This window comes from Oncorhynchus masou, chromosome 33 (assembly GCF_036934945.1).
Source record: "Oncorhynchus masou masou isolate Uvic2021 chromosome 33, UVic_Omas_1.1, whole genome shotgun sequence".
Taxonomy (NCBI): domain Eukaryota; kingdom Metazoa; phylum Chordata; class Actinopteri; order Salmoniformes; family Salmonidae; genus Oncorhynchus; species Oncorhynchus masou.
Window position 1 is genome coordinate 11,664,227 of NC_088244.1, and position 19,248 is coordinate 11,683,474.

The window sequence follows — 19,248 nt, forward strand, 5'->3', positions numbered from 1 at the left end:
ATAGCAGCACTGTAGTAACTATTACAGTACAACGGTTTGTTTTGTTTGATCGTAGCTAGCTAGCTACATAGCCGTCTTTGTATCTAAGACAATTGTGTAGCCTAGAGCGATTTTCTAGGTTAGCTAGCCAGCTATTGTCGTTCTCTTAAGGTAACGTAACGCAATCAACCTGCTAGCTAGCCAGCTAGCCCCCGAATAGCAGCGCTGTAGAAACTATTACACTCGACGGAACGACTTGATTAGTGTAGTGTCAACATCGCAGCCACTACCAGCTAGCCTACTCCAGCAGTACTGTATCATTTCAATCATTTTAGTCAATAAGATTCTTGCTACGTAAGCTTAACTTTCTGAACATTCGAGACGTGTAGTCCACTTGTCATTCCAATCTCCTTTGCATTAGCGTAGCCTCTTCTGTAGCCTGTCAACTATGTGTCTATCTATCCCTGTTCTCTCCTCTCTGCACAGACCATACAAACGCTCCACACCGCGTGGCCGCGGCCACCCTAATCTGGTGGTCCCAGCGCGCACGACCCACGTGGAGTTCCTGGTCTCCGGTAGCCTCTGGAACTGCCGATCTGCGGCCAACAAGGCAGAGTTCATCTCAGCCTATGCCTCCCTCCAGTCCCTCGACTTCCTGGCACTGACGGAAACATGGATCACCACAGATAACACTGCTACTCCTACTGCTCTCTCTTCGTCCGCCCACGTGTTCTCGCACACCCCGAGAGCTTCTGGTCAGCGGGGTGGTGGCACCGGGATCCTCATCTCTCCCAAGTGGTCATTCTCTCTCTCTCCCCTTACCCATCTATCTATCGCCTCCTTTGAATTCCATGCTGTCACAGTTACCAGCCCTTTCAAGCTTAACATCCTTATCATTTATCGCCCTCCAGGTTCCCTCGGAGAGTTCATCAATGAGCTTGATGCCTTGATAAGCTCCTTTCCTGAGGACGGCTCACCTCTCACAGTCCTGGGCGACTTTAACCTCCCCACGTCTACCTTTGACTCATTCCTCTCTGCCTCCTTCTTTCCACTCCTCTCCTCTTTTGACCTCACCCTCTCACCTTCCCCCCTACTCACAAGGCAGGCAATACGCTCGACCTCATCTTTACTAGATGCTGTTCTTCCACTAACCTCATTGCAACTCCCCTCCAAGTCTCCGACCACTACCTTGTATCCTTTTCCCTCTCGCTCTCATCCAACACTTCCCACACTGCCCCTACTCGGATGGTATCGCGCCGTCCCAACCTTCGCTCTCTCTCCCCCGCTACTCTCTCCTCTTCCATCCTATCATCTCTTCCCTCTGCTCATACCTTCTCCAACCTTTCTCCTGATTCTGCCTCCTCAACCCTCCTCTCTTCCCTTTCTGCATCCTTTGACTCTCTATGTCCCCTATCCTCCAGGCCGGCTCGGTCCTCCCCTCCCGCTCCGTGGCTCGATGACTCATTGCGAGCTCACAGAACAGAGCTCCGGGCAGCCGAGCGGAAATGGAGGAAAACTCTCCTCCCTGCGGACCTGGCATCCTTTCACTCCCTCCTCTCTACATTTTCCTCCTCTGTCTCTGCTGCTAAAGCCACTTTCTACCACTCTAAATTCCAAGCATCTGCCTCTAACCCTAGGAAGCTCTTTGCCACCTTCTCCTCCCTCCTGAATCCTCCTCCCCCTCCCCACCCCTCCTCCCTCTCTGCAGATGACTTCGTCAACCATTTTGAAAAGAAGGTCGACGACATCCGATCCTCGTTTGCTAAGTCAAACGACACCGCTGGTTCTGCTCACACTGCCCTACCCTGTGCTCTGACCTCTTTCTCCCTCTCTCTCCAGATGAAATCTCGCTTCTTGTGACGGCCGGCCGCCCAACAACCTGCCCGCTTGACCCTATCCCCTCCTCTCTTCTCCAGACCATTTCCGGAGACCTTCTCCCTTACCTCACCTCGCTCATCAACTCATCCCTGACCGCTGGCTACGTCCCTTCCGTCTTCAAGAGAGCGAGAGTTGCACCCCTTCTGAAAAAACCTACACTCGATCCCTCCGATGTCAACAACTACAGACCAGTATCCCTTCTTTCTTTTCTCTCCAAAACTCTTGAACGTGCCGTCCTTGGCCAGCTCTCCCGCTATCTCTCTCAGAATGACCTTCTTGATCCAAATCAGTCAGGTTTCAAGACTAGTCATTCAACTGAGACTGCTCTTCTCTGTATCACGGAGGCGCTCCGCACTGCTAAAGCTAACTCTCTCTCCTCTGCTCTCATCCTTCTAGACCTATCGGCTGCCTTCGATACTGTGAACCATCAGATCCTCCTCTCCACCCTCTCCGAGTTGGGCATCTCCGGCGCGGCCCACGCTTGGATTGCGTCCTACCTGACAGGTCGCTCCTACCAGGTGGCGTGGCGAGAATCTGTCTCCTCGCCACGCGCTCTCACCACTGGTGTCCCCCAGGGCTCTGTTCTAGGCCCTCTCCTATTCTCGCTATACACCAAGTCACTTGGCTCTGTCATAACCTCACATGGTCTCTCCTATCATTGCTATGCAGACGACACACAATTAATCTTCTCCTTTCCCCCTTCTGATGACCAGGTGGCGAATCGCATCTCTGCATGTCTGGCAGACATATCAGTGTGGATGACGGATCACCACCTCAAGCTGAACCTCGGCAAGACAGAGCTGCTCTTCCTCCCGGGGAAGGACTGCCCGTTCCATGATCTCGCCATCACGGTTGACAACTCCATTGTGTCCTCCTCCCAGAGCGCTAAGAACCTTGGCGTGATCCTGGACAACACCCTGTCGTTCTCAACCAACATCATGGCGGTGGCCCGTTCCTGTAGGTTCATGCTCTACAACATCCGCAGAGTACGACCCTGCCTCACACAGGAAGCGGCGCAGGTCCTAATCCAGGCACTTGTCATCTCCCGTCTGGATTACTGCAACTCGCTGTTGGCTGGGCTCCCTGCCTGTGCCATTAAACCCCTACAACTCATCCAGAACGCCGCAGCCCGTCTGGTGTTCAACCTTCCCAAGTTCTCTCACGTCACCCCGCTCCTCCGCTCTCTCCACTGGCTTCCAGTTGAAGCTCGCATCCGCTACAAGACCATGGTGCTTGCCTACGGAGCTGTGAGGGGAACGGCACCGCAGTACCTCCAGGCTCTGATCAGGCCCTACACCCAAGCAAGGGCACTGCGTTCATCCACCTCTGGCCTGCTCGCCTCCCTACCATTGAGGAAGTACAGTTCCCGCTCAGCCCAGTCAAAACTGTTCGCTGCTCTGGCCCCCCAATGGTGGAACAAACTCCCTCACGACGCCAGGACAGCGGAGTCAATCACCACCTTCCGGAGACACCTGAAACCCCACCTCTTCAAGGAATACCTAGGATAGGATAAGTAATCCTTCTCACCACCCCCCCTTAATGATTTAGATGCACTATTGTAAAGTGGCTGTTCCACTGGATGTCAGAAGGTGAATTCACCAATTTGTAAGTCGCTCTGAATAAGAGCGTCTGCTAAATGACTTAAATGTAAATGTAAATGTAATCCCATACACACACGCACAACATCCCACACACACACGCAGAACATCCTTACACACACGCACAACATCCCATACACACACGCAGAACATCCTATACACACACGCAGAACATCCCACACACTCACGCACAACATCCCACACACACACGCAGAACATCCCACACACACATGCACAACATCTCATACACATACGTACAACATCCCATACACACACGCAGAACATCCTATACACACACGCACAACATCCCATACACACACGCAGAACATCCTATACACACACGCACAACATCCCATACACACACGCAGAACATCCCATACACACACCTAGAACATCCCATACACATACGTACAACACACATCCTATACGCACACGTGCACACCAGCAGAAGCACACACAATATATTCCAGTCATCCTAGGCCTATTTTTTATTTAACCTTTATTTAACTAGGCAAGTCAGTTAAGAACAAATTCTTATTTACAATCACAGCCTACTCTGGCAAAACCCGGACGACACTGGGCCAATTGTGTGCCACCCTATGGGACTCCCAATCACGGCCGGATGTGATACAGCCTGGATTCAAACCAGGTACTATAGTGACGCCTCTTACACTGAGATGCAGTGCCTTAGACCACTGAGCCACTCGGGAGCCACTCGCTCAGATCGAGTTTTAACTGGTGATAGCCGACACCCGCATAACTGATGTTTTGGTGGTGTTGGAGGTGTAACTGCATTGGAGCTGTCAAATCGGTGAGCAGCTGCTCTTGATCATTGTCACAAAGCCACACCCACCCCACTCGCGTTAGAAGTTTAGAATGAGAAAGTGTAGGCTGTATAGAAATAATGACATTCAAAATGAAAATCATTCATTATTTATGATGTCATATGATGTCCAAGATGGAGCAGCAGTAAGACGTGATTGTTTTTGTCCAGTGTTGTCACGTTCTGACCTTAGTTCCTTTGTTTTGTCTTTGTTTTAGTATGGTCAGGGTGTGAGTTGGGGTGGGCAGTCTATGTTTGTTTTTCTATGTTGTTTTTGCGTTTGGCCTGGTATGGTTCTCAATCAGAGGCAGGTGTTGTTAGTTGTCTCTGATTGAGAATCATACTTAGGTAGCCTTTTCCCACCAGTGTTTCGTGGGTGATTGTTTTCTGTGTCTGTGTGTTCCACACGGAACTGTTTCGGTTTTCGTTTCTGTCTTTCTATTTGTTATTTTGTATTTTCGTGTTCAGTGATTTTGTTCATTAAAACATGACGAACACGTACCACGCTGGATATTGGTCCGATCTCTCATACTCCTCGTCAGAGGACGACGAATCCCGTTACAGAATCACCCACCCCCAAAGGACCAAGCAGCGTGGTAACAGGCAGCAGCAGCATGAGCTGCGCTATAATGAGGAATGGACATGGGAGGACATTCTGGACGGCAAGGGTTGCTACACATGGGAGGAGATCCTGGCTGGAAGGGATCGCCTTCCATGGGAATAGGTGGAGGCAGCCAGGAGAGTGGAGGCAGTAGGTAAAGGGAGCCAGCACTTTGAGGGAACAGGGCTGGCAAGGAAGCCCGAGAGGCAGCCCCAAAATTTCTTGGGGGGAGCACACGGGGAGTGTGGCGAAGTCAGGAAGGAAACCTGCGCCAACTCCCCATGCTTACCATGGAGAGAGAGGGACCGCGCAGGCACCGTGTTATGCCGTGAGGCGCACGGTGCCCCCAGTGCGCGTGCATAGCCCGGTGCGGTACACTGCAGTGCCTGGTATCGGCTGGGCTAGAGTGGGCATCGAGCCAGGTGCCATGAAGCCGGCTCAGCGCATCTGGTCTCCATGCATCTCCTCGGGCCGGGGTACATGGCACCAGCCCTACGCATGGTGTCCCCGGTTCGCCAGCACAGCCCAGTGCGGGCTATTCCACCTCGCCACACTGGCCTGGCTACGGGGAGCATTCAACCAGGTAGGGTTGGGCAGGCTCGGTGCTCGAGACCTCCAGTGCGCCTTCAAGGTCCGGTCTATCCGGTGCCACCTCCATGCACCAGCCCTCCGGTGGCAGCCCCCCACACAAGGCTGTCTCTCCGTCTCCTTCCTACAGGTGCTCCCGCCTGTCCAGTGCTGCCAGAGTCTCCCGTCTGTCCTGAGCTGCCAGAGTCTCCCGTCTGTCCTGAGCTGCCAGAGTCTCCCGTCTGTCCTGAGCTGCCAGAGTCGCCCGTCTGTCCTGAGCTGCCAGAGTCGCCCGTCTGTCCTGAGCTGCCAGAGTCGCCCGTCTGTCAGGAGCTGCCAGAGCCACCCGCCAGTCAGGAGCTGCCAGAGCCACCGGCAGTCAGGAGCTGCCAGAGCTCCGGTCAGTCAGGAGCTGCCAGAGCCGCCCGCCAGTCAGGAGCTGCCAGAGCCGCCGGTCAGCCCGGAGCTGCCAGAGCCGCCAGTCAGCCAGGAGCTGCCAGAGCCGTCCGTCATGCCGGCGCTGCCAGAATCGCCCTTCACTCCGGAGCTGCCGGAGTCTCCCGTCCGTCCGGTGCTGCCGGAATCTCCCGTCCATTCGGGACCCGGGTCCCCAGTCCGAGGTCAGCAGCGAGGGTTGACATTTTTAAGAGGCCACGGAGGCGGATAAAGAGGCGTAGAAAAACTATGGTGAAGTGGAGTCCACGTCCCGCGCCAATGTCAATATGCCTGTTGTTTAGGGCAGCTCTCCTTGTTTTATTTTACTGCGGAGCCCCTAGTCCTGCTCAACATGCCTCAGATAGCCCCCTTGTCCCACCCCAAACACATGCAGAGACAGCACCTAAATTAACTGGTGCCTCTAGAGATGCAACCTCTCTCATTGTCACTCAATGCCTAGGTTTACCTCCACTGTACTCACAACCTACCATTCCCTTGTCTGTACACTATACCCTGAATTTATCCTACAACGCCCAGAAATCTGCTCCTTTTATTCTCTGTTCCCAAAGCACTAAACAACCAGTTCTTACAGCCTTTAGCCGTACCCTCATCCTACTCCTCCTCTGTTCCTCTGGTGATGTAGAGGTTAACCCAGGCCCTGGGTGTACCCAGGCACTCTCATTTGTTGACTTTCTGCAACCGTAAAAGCCTTGGGTTCATGCATGTTAACATCAGGCGCCTCCTCCCTAAGTTTGATTTATTCACTGCTTTAGCACACTCAGCCAACCCTGATGTCCTAGCCGTGTCTAAATCCTGGCTTAGGAAGGCCACCAAAAATGTGGACATTTCCATCCCCAATTACAACATTTTTCGTCAAGACAGAACTGCTACAGGGGGCAGAATTGCAATCTACTGCAGAGAAAGCCTTCAGAGTTCTCTCATACTGTCCAGGTCTATGCCCAAACAGTTTGAGCTTCTACTTTTAAAGATCCATCTCCTCAGAAATAAGTCCCTTACTGTTATAGACCCCCCTCAGTTCCCAGCTGTGCGCTGGACACCATATGTGAATTGATTGCCCCCCATCTATTGTCAGAGTTCGTACTGCAAGGTGACCTAAATTGGGATATGCTTAACACCCCGGCCGTCCTACAATCTAAGATAGATGCCCTCAATCTCACACAAATTATCAAGGAACCTACCAGGTACAACCCCAAATCCGTAAACACGGGCACCTTCATAGATATCAACCAGGGTATCAGCAATCACTCATTACCTGCGTCCGTTATGGGTCCGCGGTCAAATGACCACCCCTCATCACTGTCAAATGCTCCCTAAAACACAGCCAGTCAAGTTCACTCCAGACTTGACTGCCCTTGACCAGCACAAAAACACCCTGTGGCGTACTGCACTAGCATCGAATAGTCCCCGAAATTTGCAACTTTTCAGGGAAGTCAGGAACTAATACACAGTCAGTTAGGAAAGCAAAGGCTAGCTTTTTCAAACTGAAACTTGCATCCTGCAGCACTAATTCCAATAGGTTTTGGGACACTGTAAAGACCATGGAGAATAAGAGTACCTCCTCCCAGCTTCCCACTGCACTGATACGAGGAAACACTGTCACCACTGATAAATCCATGATAGTCGAGAATTTCAAAAAGCATTTCTCTACGGCTGGCCATGCTTTCCACCTGGCTACGCCAACCCCAGCCAACAGCTCCGCACAGCCCACTTCTCCTTCACCCAAATCCAGAGAGCTGATGTTCTGAAAGAGCTGCAAAATCTAGATCCCTACAAATCAGCTGGGCTAGACATCCCCTCTTCAAAGGGGGAGACACTCTAGACCCAAACTGTTACAGACCTATATCCATCCTGCCCTGCCTTTGTAAAGTCTTTCAAAGCCAAGTGAACAAACAGATCACTGACCATTTAGAATCTCACTGTACCTTCTCTGCTATGCAATCTGGTTTCCGAGCTGGTCACGGGTGCACCTTAGCCGCTCTCAAGGTCCTAAACAATATCATAACCGCCATAGATAAAAGACAGTACTGTGCAGCAGTCTTCATCGACCTGGCCAAGGCTTCGACTCTGTCAATCACCATATTTTTTCGGCAGACTCAACAGCCTTGGTTACTCTAATGACTGCCTCGCCTGGTTCACTAACTACTTCTCAGTTAGAGTTCCACCTCTATGCAGACGACACAATTCTATATACATCTGGCCCTTCTTAAGACAATGTGTTAACAAACCTCCAAACGAGCTTCAAAGCCATACAAACTCCTTCCATGGCTTCCAACTGCTCTTAGATGCTAGTAAAACGAAATGCATGCTCTTCAACTGATTGCTGCCCACACCCGCCCGCCAGACTAGCATCACAACTCTGGATGGTTCTGATTTAAGAATATGTGGACAACTACAAATACCTAGGTGTCTGGTTAGACTGTAAACTCTCCTTCCAGACTCGCATTAAGCATCTCCAATCCAAAGTTAAATCTAGAATCGGCTTCCTATTTCGCAACAAAGCCTCCTTCACTCATGCTGCCAAACATACCCTCGTAAAACTGACTATCCTACCGATCCTTGACTTCGGCAATGTCATTTACAAAATAGCCTCCAACACTCTACCCAGCAAATTCGATGCAGTCTATTACAGTGCCATCTGTTTTATCACCAATGCCCCATATACTACCCACCACTGCGACCTGTATGCTCTCGCTGGCTGGTCCTCGCTACATATTCGTTGCCAAACCCACTGGTTCCAGGTAATCTGTAAGTCTTTGCTAGGTATAGGTCCGCCTTTTCTCAGCTCACGGGTCACCTTAGCAGCACCCACAAGCAGCATGCGCTCCAGCAGGTATATTTCACTGGTCATCCCCAAAGTCAACACCTCCTTTGGCCGCCTTTCCTTCCAGTTCTCTGCTGCCAGTGACTGGAACGAATTGCAAAAATCACTGAAGTTGGAGACTTATATTTCCCTCACTAACTTTCAGCGTTAGCTGTCAGAGCAGCTTACCGATTGCTGCAGCTGTACACAGCCCATCTGTAAATAGCCCATCCAACCAACTACCTACCTCATCCCCATACTTGTTTTTCTGCTCTTTTGCACTCCAGTATTTCTACTTGCACATCTTCATGTGCACATATATCACTCCAGTGTAAATTGCTCAATAGTAATTACTTCGCCACTATTGGCCTATTTATTGCCTTACCTCCTTACTTCATTTGCACACATTGTATACAGATTTTCTATTGTATTATTGACTGTATGTTTGTTTAATCCATGTGTAACTCTGTGTTGTTGTTTTTGTCGCATTGCTTTGCTTTATCTTGACCAGGTCACAGTTGTAAAAGAGAACTTGTTCTCAACTGGCCTACCTGGTTAAATAAAGGTGAAATAAAACATTTATTAAAAAATTACGATTTCTATCACCGAATCAAGGTGTAGATCACATCTGACATTCCAGTGTTCCAACTGGTAAACAAGGCAAGGTCCGCTTTAGGTATAATACCAGGATCCGCTTGTGGATTTGACAGCTCTAATCAAATCAAATGTTATTGGTCACTTACACATATTTAGCAGATATTATTGCGGGTGTAGCGAAATGCTTGTAAAAAATGCAGTTCCACCTCCGACTCGCCAAAATAACCATTATGAAGATGTAGGTTAATGCAGATCTGATTGAATAGAGACCCTAGTCTTTTAACCAGAGACTGGTATCTACCTGAGAAACAGTCATGTGTTCACCTTCCAGCCAATCAGCATTCATTGATTAGGGGTGGGTTTGGGATAGGGTACAAGACTGGCTGGACAACAGCCAATCAGCATTCATTGATTAGGGGTGGGTTTGGGAAAGGGGACTAGACTGGCTGTACTCCAGCCAATCAGCATTCATTGATTAGGGGTGGGTGGGTTTGGGATAGGGGACTAGACTGGCTGTACTCCAGCCAATCAGCATTCATTGATTAGTGGTGGGTTTGGGATAGGGGACTAGACTGGCTGTACTCCAGCCAATCAGCATTCATTGATTAGGGGTGGGTTTGGGATAGGGGACTAGACTGGCTATACCCCAGCCAATCAGCATTCATTGATTAGGGGTGGGTTTGGGATAGGGGACTAGACTGGCTGTACTCCAGCCAATCAGCATTCATTGATTAGGGGTGGGTTTGGGATAGGGGACTAGACTGGCTATACTCCAGCCAATCAGCATTCATTGATTAGGGGTGGGTTTGGGATAGGGGACTAGACTGGCTGTACTCCAGCCAATCAGCATTCATTGATTAGGGGTGGGTTTGGGATAGGGGACTAGACTGGCTATACTCCAGCCAATCAGCATTCATTGATTAGTGGTGGGTTTGGGATAGGGGACTAGACTGGCTATACTCCAGCCAATCAGCATTCATTGATTAGGGGTGGGTTTGGGATAGGGGACTAGACTGGCTGTACTCCAGCCAATCAGCATTCATTGATTAGGGGTGGGTTTGGGATAGGGGACTAGACTGGCTATACTCCAGCCAATCAGCATTCATTGATTAGGGGTGGGTTTGGGATAGGGGACTAGACTGGCTGTACTCCAGCCAATCAGCATTCATTGATTAGGGGTGGGTTTGGGATAGGGGACTAGACTGGCTATACTCCAGCCAATCAGCATTCATTGATTAGGGGTGGGTTTGGGATAGGGGACTAGACTGGCTGTACTCCAGCCAATCAGCATTCATTGATTAGGGGTGGGTTTGGGATAGGGGACTAGACTGGCTGTACTCCAGCCAATCAGCATTCATTGATTAGGGGTGGGTTTGGGATAGGGGACTAGACTGGCTATACTCCAGCCAATCAGCATTCATTGATTAGGGGTGGGTTTGGGATAGGGGACTAGACTGGCTGTACTCCAGCCAATCAGCATTCATTGATTAGGGGTGGGTTTGGGATAGGGGACTAGACTGGCTGTACTCCAGCCAATCAGCATTCATTGATTAGGGGTGGGTTTGGGATAGGGGACTAGACTGGCTGTACTCCAGCCAATCAGCATTCATTGATTAGGGGTGGGTTTGGGATAGGGGACTAGAACGGCTTGACTGTATCTAACAGTAGTAGGAATGTTTAATGATGAGCCTATATGGTTAGATTGACTCATCATCAGCCTGTTTGACTGTCTGGTCCCCACACACAAGGAAACAGGCCCCTGGTGATTTTCAGACAATTAGTTTACAGTTAATTAAGTAATAACAAATACTGAAGAGACTTGAGACAGGGCCTGGTGTGAGGGATAACCCTCTCTCTCTCTCCCTCTCACACACACACATACATGCATGCACAAGCACACACACAAACAGTGCGCTGTGAGATGACAGTGATAGGCGAGTGTCATTAGTACAGTGACAGGCTGTGACTCCTCAGTTTATCTTCTCTCTGCTGCGCCTGGATTGTATGGCTCACACACTATGGCAAAAGGCATTAAAATGTCTAGGTTAATGGAGAATGACACTGTTTCATGACATAACCAATGGCTCTTCCCTCTGAATGGGTTTTTACACAGGGTTATTGCTCTCCTGGGGAAACGACACTAGGGTCGCATTCAGTGAGCAACAAGTAGTGGATGTGTCACTTGATTACTGTTTATATCATGTGAATAACTGTGCTTGTGTGTGTGTGTGTGATATTCATACCTTATCTAGAGAATGCCTTTCTATGGGGACATGAGCCCTGCGCCTTTCCCATCTCTCTGCTCTTCTCCGGGGGAGAGTGGGCTCGGATGGCTCCCTGAACTGGAGGTCTCCCTCCAGTCCAAACCTCTGAGGTAATGACAAACTATGTTTACCTGCATCTTCTGCGCCCGTCTTTTGTCAGCTCTCTGGTTTTGGTGGTAGATGCGGCTGAAGTTGGACACAATGACTGGGACAGGCAGGGCAATGACCAACACCCCGCTCAGAGAACAGATAGAACCAAATATCTTCCCCGCAATCGTCTTAGGAACCATGTCTCCATATCTGCAAGGAGAGAGAGAGAGTAAAGTAGAGAGAGAGAGAGAGAGAGAGAGAGAGAGAGAGAGAGAGAGAAGAGAGGGAGAGAAGGGAGTAGAGAGGGAGAGAAGGGAGTAGAGCAGGAGAGAAGGGAGTAGAGAGGGAGAGAAGGGAGTAGAGCAGGAGAGAAGGCAGTAGAGAGGGAGAGAAGGGAGTAGAGAGGGAGAGAAGGGGGTAGAGAAGGAGAGAAGGGGGTAGAGAGGGAGAGAAGGGAGTAGAGAGGGAGAGAAGGGGGTAGAGAGGGAGAGAATGGAGTAGAGCGAGAGAGAAGCAAGGAGAGAGAGAAGGGAGTAGAGAGAGAAGGGAGGAAAGAGAGAAGCGAGTAGAGAGCGAAGGGAGTTGAAAGAGAGAGGAGGGAGTAGAGAGAAGGGGGTAAGGAGAAAGAGAAGGGAGTAGAGAGAGAATGGAGTAGAGAGAGAAGGGAGTTGAAAGAGAGAGAAGGGAGGAGAAGGAGAAGGGAGGAGAGAGAGAGAGAGAAAGGAGGAGAGAGAAGGGAGTAGATTGAGAAAGGAATAGAGAGAGAAGGGAATAGAGAGAGAAGGGAGTAGAGAGAGAAGGGAGGAGAGAGAGAAGGGAGTAAGGAGAGAAGGGAGGAGAGAGAGAAGGGAGTAGAAGAGAGAAGGTAGTTGAGAGAGAGCAGGGAGTAGAGAGAGAAGGGAGTAGAAAGAGAGACAAGGGAGTAGAGAGAGAGAGAAGGGAGGGAGGAGAGAGAGAAGGGAGTAGGGAGAGAGAGAAGGGAGGAGAGAAAAAGGGGAAGAGAGAGAGAGAAGGGAGGAGAGAGAGAGAAGGGAGGAGAGAGAGAAGGGAGAAAGAGGTTAGTTCAGATGGAGTTAATTCACACAGAACAAACCAAAACGCATTCAGACTTCTTTCAATAAGAAACATTCACACACTGTTGTGAGTTGCGCTAGATAGATGGAACATCAGCCCTTCCACACAGCTCTCTCAGAAGAGACCTTAACCTCCTCAGTCAGTCTGCCTCCAGTTGATCCTCTCAGAGACTTCAGTGCTTTCATTAGGTGACAGGAGAAAACATCAACCTTTGGGAGTGCAGACCGGAAAAGAGAGGAGAGCAGAGGGGAGATGAGAGCGGAGGGGAGCGGAGTGGAAGGAGAGAGGAGGGGAGAGGGGAGCGGAGTAGAAGGAGAGAGGAGGGGAGAGGGGAGCGGAGTGGAGGGGGATAGGAGCAGAGGGGAGGGGAGGGGAGCGTCGAGGGGAGAGGAGGGGAAGGAGATCAGAGTGGGAGAGGAGCAGAGAGGTGAGGGGAGTGGAGCAGAGAGGAGTGGAGCGGGAGAGGGGATCAGTTGGAAAGAGAGCAGAGGGGAGAGGAGCGGAGGGGAGAGGAGTGGAGGGGAGAGGAGCAGAGGGGAGAGGAGCGGAGGGGAGAGGAGCGGAGGAGAGAGGAGCGGAGGGGAGAGGAGAGAGGAGTGGAGAGAAGCAGAGGGGAGAGGAGTGGAGGGGAGAGAGGAGTGGAGAGAAGCAGAGGGGAGAGGAGTGGAGAGAAGCAGAGGGGAGAGGAGCAGAGGGGAGAGAGGAGTGGAGAGAAGCAGAGGGGAAAGGAGTGGAGAGGAGCAGAGGGGAGAGGAGCGGAGGGGAGAGGAGCGGAGGAGAGAGGAGTGGGGGGAGAGAGGAGTGGAGAGAAGCAGAGGGGAGAGGAGTGGAGAGGAGCAGAGGGGAGGGGAGAAGAGGGGAGAGAGGAGTAGAGGGGAAGCGGGGAGTGGAGGAGAGAGTTGAGTGGAGGGAAGGGGAGAGGAGGGGAAGACGGGAGTGGAGGGGAGAGTGCAAGGGAAGTGAAGGGCAGTGGAGAGAAGCAGAGGGGAGTGAAGCGGAGGGTAGAGGGAAGTGGAGAGGAGAGGAGAGGAGGGGAAGAGGGAAGTGGAGGGGAAAGGAGCGTGGAGGGGAAGTGGAGGGAAGAGGTGAGGTGAGGGGAGGAGAGAGGAGCAGAGGGGAGAGGGGAGCAGAAAGGTGAGGTGAGGGGAGTGGAGGGGAAGAGAGTGGAGTGGAGAGGGAAGTAGAAGGGAGAGGGGAGTGGAGGGGAGAGGGGAATGGAGTGGAGAGAGAAGTGGAGGGGAGAGGGAAGTGGAGAGGAGAGGGGAGCAGAGGGGAGAGGAGGGGAGAGGGGAGCAGAAAGGTGGGGTGAGGGGAGTGGAGAGTGGAGGGGAAGAGGTGAGGGAGGGGAGGGGAGAGGAGCAGAGGGGAGAGGGGAGCAGAAATGTGAGGTGAGGGGAGTGGAGGGGAAGAGTGAAGTGGATGGGAGAGGGAAGTAGAAGGGAGAGGGGAGTGGAGGGGAGAGGGAAGCAGATGGAAATAGAGCAGAGGGGAGAGGAGAGGAGGGGAGGGGAGAGGGAAGTGGAGGGGAGAGTGGAGGGGAGAGGGAAGTGGAGGGGAGAGGGAAGCAGATGGAAATAGAGCAGAGGGGAGAGGAGAGGAGGGGAGGGGAGAGGGAAGTGGAGGGGAGAGTGGAGGGGAGAGGGAAGTGGAAGGGAGAGGGAAGTGGAGGGGAGAGGGAAGTGGAGGGGAGAGGAGAGTGGAGGGGAGAGGGAATTGGAAAGGAGAGAGGAGGAGCGGAGGGTAGAGGAGGGGAGGAGGAGCAAAGTGGAGAGGAGTGGAAGAGAGCATGCAGGAGCGGAGACGAGGGCTTAGGGAGCCCGGGACATTTTCTAAAATGTAATTTAGCCCATCCAATCTGGAATATTCAGAAGTCAAAAAGCAATCACGGCCGTGTTTCAAATGCAAACACAATTACACTGGACATAATAGATCTGTCCCTTCCCAAGAGGAAGCCACTGTGTCAGAATAAAAAGAGCAATAAAAAGAATACTCATTTTAAACGACTAAGGACAGCAATAAAACTCCAGTCTATGGATAAAGAAACAACTAAACTTTATTTCTAAAGGTGCTTATTTGGTATTCCTGAGTAGAAAGTGTTGGTCATTTGCTTTTATTGGCTTCTGGTGCCAAAGGTATAGGTATCTAGACACAGTCTGACTACAAATGGACTCATAGTCACAAACATCATATGGCAGCGCCAGGCTTAACATATATTTAACGTCTCAGTACAGAAATAATTGCACATTAAAATATTATACAAAATGCAGCATTCTATACAGAAATGTTATCTGGGGCATAATGAGCTGTATTAAACGTGTAATCCATAGCAACAATAATTGCTTCCTCCTAAAGCTGGGCCATAAAATAGCCAGCTTAGGAGTAGCGATACACAAGAGCTCACAACTAATCCTATTTATTCATCACATTAACTAGGATAGAATGCAGAACATTGACATGCACTCTGTTCACAGCTAATTGACGCCCTATCAGGGGTGTAGTTAATATCCTTTGTATGGCTACACTTTGGGGTTTTCTTGTCAACGTATATTATATCTGTTTTTGCAGCACCATCCAGCCTGAGGCCAGAAGAGACAGGACTCTGCTTCTCTCAACTCTAAATCCCAACTTTCCCCAACTATCCAGCCAAAGATGATTAAACAACAACAGCAACAACAACAACAACAAATGTGAAAATGTACATTTTCAAGGCTTAACTTCTGTAAACATAACTCACCCAAAGGCCAAACAAATCCCACTATGTGTTGTTACTTTAGAAGTACATTGTTTTGTGTGGATTCTTTGTGATTACAGGATCATAATGTACAGATATAGGACATGTGCTGTCGCATGGGGAGCCTCAGACAGACAAAATGGCGGCAGAGTGAGATCAAAGAAGGCATCCAGTTAGACGTCCCACTCCCCATCCATCCATCTCCTTCTCCCTGATGGGATGCATTATGCTGTGTAGAGCCATCAGGGAACTCACACACTGAATTCATCAGAGATAAGTAAGGAGAGAGGGTGCTCCTTAAACTACCATACAGCTCTAATGGTTTTCCACTCCAAGTAATAACACACACACACGCACGCACGCACGCACACACACGCACGCACGCACACGCACGCACACACACGCACACGCACACACACACGCACACACACACACACACACACACACACACACACACACACACACACACACACACACACACACACGCACACACACACACGCACACGCACACGCACACGCACACGCACACGCATGCACACACAAACACACATACTGCTTTGAAAGACAAAATGAGAGCAATTTAATGGAAGTGCCATAGAGATGAGTACTTCTGTAGTAATTCCCCCCCCCCCTCCCCCCCTTCCGTTTCTCCACTGCGGCAGGACCACACAAAGCCTCACAGATGTACTTTTTGAACGATTGGATTCCAGTTGAGAAAATAATGTGTTCCATTTATTCCATTCATTTAAACCCATCTGGACTGACAGCCTAAACAATTTGGAACGTTCTTTGGTAACACTATATTTTAAGGGTCCATAATAAACGTAAGACATTTACAAACACTTTTCTAACCATTTATTAATCATTACTCCCACATTTGAAAATGTTAGTAAGATGGCGCCAACAGAGATGGTCGCCTCACTTTGAGTCCTTAGGAAACAAGGTAGTGTTTAGTTTTTAAAAATATATTATTTCTTACATTGTTCCCCCAGGAAATCTCAAGCGTTATTACATACAGCCGGGAAGAACTATTGGATATAAGAGCGACGTCAACATACCAACATTACGACCAAGAATACGACTTTACCGAAGAGGATCCTTTGTTTGGACCTCCACCCAAGACAATGGATCTAATCCCAGAGGCCCAAAACAACGTCGCCACAGGAGAGGCAGACGGAGCGGCCTCCTGGTCAGACTCAGAAGACGTGCACACCACCCACCGCTTCCAAGCATATTACACGACAATGTCCAGTCTCTAGACAACAAAGTGGATGAAATTAAGGCAAGGGTTGCCTTCCAGAGAGACATCAGAGATTGTAACATTCTCTGTTTCACGGAAACATGGCTCTCTCGGGATATGTTGTTGGACTCAGTACAGCCACCGGTTTCTTCACGCAACGCACCGACAGAAACAACATTCTCTATGGTAAGAAGAAGGGCGGGGGTGTATGCTACATGATTAACGCCTCATGGTGTAATCATAACAACATACAGGAACTCAAGTCCTTTTGTTCACCTGGCCTAGAATTCCTTACAATCAAATGCCGACCACATTATCTCCCAAGAGAATTCTCTTCGATTATAGTCACAGCCGTGTATTGTCCCCCCCAAGCAGATACCTCAACGGCCCTCAAGGAACTTCACTGGACTCTATGTAAACTGGAAACTATCTATCCTGAGGCTGCATATATTGTAGCTGGGGATTTTAACAAAGCTAATTTGAGAACAAGGCTACCTAAATTCTACCAGCACATTGATTGTAGCACCCGCGCAGGCAATACCTTGGACCACTTCTTCTCTAACTTCCGCGATGCATACAAGGCATTCAAGTTTGTTTTGATCACGCAGACTGGGAAATGTTCAGGGAAAACTCAGAAAATAACTTGGTGAGTTAGTTTATAAGGGAGTTTATTGGAGATGTTCTACCTACTGTGACTATCAAAACCCACCCTAACCAGAAACCAATGACAGATGGCGGTATACGCGCAAAATTGAAAGCGTGAACCACCTCATTCAACCATGGAAAGATGTTGGGGAATATGGCAGAATATAAACAGTGTAGTTATTCCTTCCGCAAGGCAATCAAACAAGCGAATTGTCAGTATAGGAACAAAGTGGAGTCGCAATTCAACGGATCAGACACAAGACGTATGTGGTAGGGTCTACAGGCAATTGTGGACTAGAAAAAGAAAACCAGTCACGTCCCTGGCAGCGATGTCTTTCTTCCAGACAAACTGAACACCTTCTTTGCCCGCTTTGAGGATAATATAGTGCCACCGATGTGGACTGCTACCAAAGACTATACTCAGCCTTGTCTCAGGATGGTAGGTTGGTGGTTGGTGGATATCCCTCTAGTGGTGTGGGGGCTGTGCTTTGGCAAAGTGGGTGGGGTTATATCCTTCCTGTTTGGCCCTGTCTTATCCGGTGTCCTGTGTGAATTTAAGTATGCTCGCTCTAATTCTCTCTTTCTTTCTCTCTCCTGGAGGACCTGAGCCCTAGGACCATGCCTCAGGACTATCTGGCATGATGACTCCTTGCTGTCCCCAGTCCACCTGGCCATGCTGCTGCTCCAGTTTCAACTGTTCTGCCTGCAGCTATGGAACCCTGACCTGTTCACCGGACATGCTACCTGTCCCAGACCTGCTGTTTTCAACTCTCTAGAGACAGCAGGAGTGAGATACTCCTAATGATCGGCTATGAAAAGTCAACTGACATTTACTTCTGAGGTGCTGACTTGCTGCACCCGCGACAACTACTGTGATTATTATTTCACTATGCTGGTCATTTATGAACATTTGAACATCTTGGCCATGTTCTGTTATAATCTCCACCCGGCACAGCCAGAAGAGGACTGGCCACCCCTCATAGCCTGGTTCCGCTCTAGATTTCTTCCTAGATTTTGGCCTGTCTAGGAAGTTTTTCCTAGCCACCGTGCTTCTACACCTGCATTGCTTGCTGTTTGGGGTTTTAAGCTGGGTTTCTGTACAGCACTTTGAGATATCAGCTGATGTATGTGACCAATAACATGTGATTTGATTTGATTTAGTTATTCACATATGTATATATGTATTTCCTTAAACATCCTGTGTTGTGTGTCTATTCTTTTACCAGTGAAATGTTCTAGTGTAACGTCTTTCTTCTGTTGAAGGAGGAGCGGACCAAAATGCAGCGTGGTATTTATGAGACATGTTTAATGAAGAACGAAAAAACACGAACAATATAAAAACAACAAACGGAACGTGAAAACCTAAACAGTCCTATCTGGTGAAGACACAGAGACAGGAACAATCACCCACGAAAACACTCAAAGAATATGGCTGCCTAAATATGGTTCCCAATCAGAGACAACGATAATCACCTGACTCTGATTGAGAACCGCCTCAGGCAGCCATAGACTATACTATACGCCCCACAAAAACCCCAAGACAAAAACACACCGCAATAACCCATGTCACACCCTGACCTGACCAAATAAATGAAGATAAATATAATATATTTCGACCAGGGCGTGACATCTAGGCTATTTTAAGACCTTAAAGAGCATCAGGTACTGCAGGAATGTCTACCAATGGCATGCCCATATTTTTGTGAGAAATTACACTGGTCACCAAAACATTTATAAAGTAAATCATTTTTGATTAGGGACTGCGAAAATACTTAACTAATGATTAGTAAATGGTTTTATATGTGAGAGTATAAATGGTTTATTAAAGTCCCTTAAAATGAAATGACACATTCTTCACACAGCTTTAATAACCTAGTATGGGTTCGACATGCTTCTAAAATGTTT

At 49.4% G+C, this 19,248-nt stretch overlaps 1 protein-coding gene across 1 annotated transcript in view; it reads right to left on the reverse strand.

The window, feature by feature from the left end:
• Nucleotides 1-19,248, reverse strand: part of kcnd3 (potassium voltage-gated channel, Shal-related subfamily, member 3) — a 302,565-nt gene that overhangs the window by 52,321 nt on the left and 230,996 nt on the right. The window contains exon 3 of the mRNA XM_064956447.1: nt 11,695-11,863. Coding sequence (XP_064812519.1) covers nt 11,695-11,863 — 169 coding nt within the window. The remainder of the gene's footprint in view (nt 1-11,694; nt 11,864-19,248) is intronic.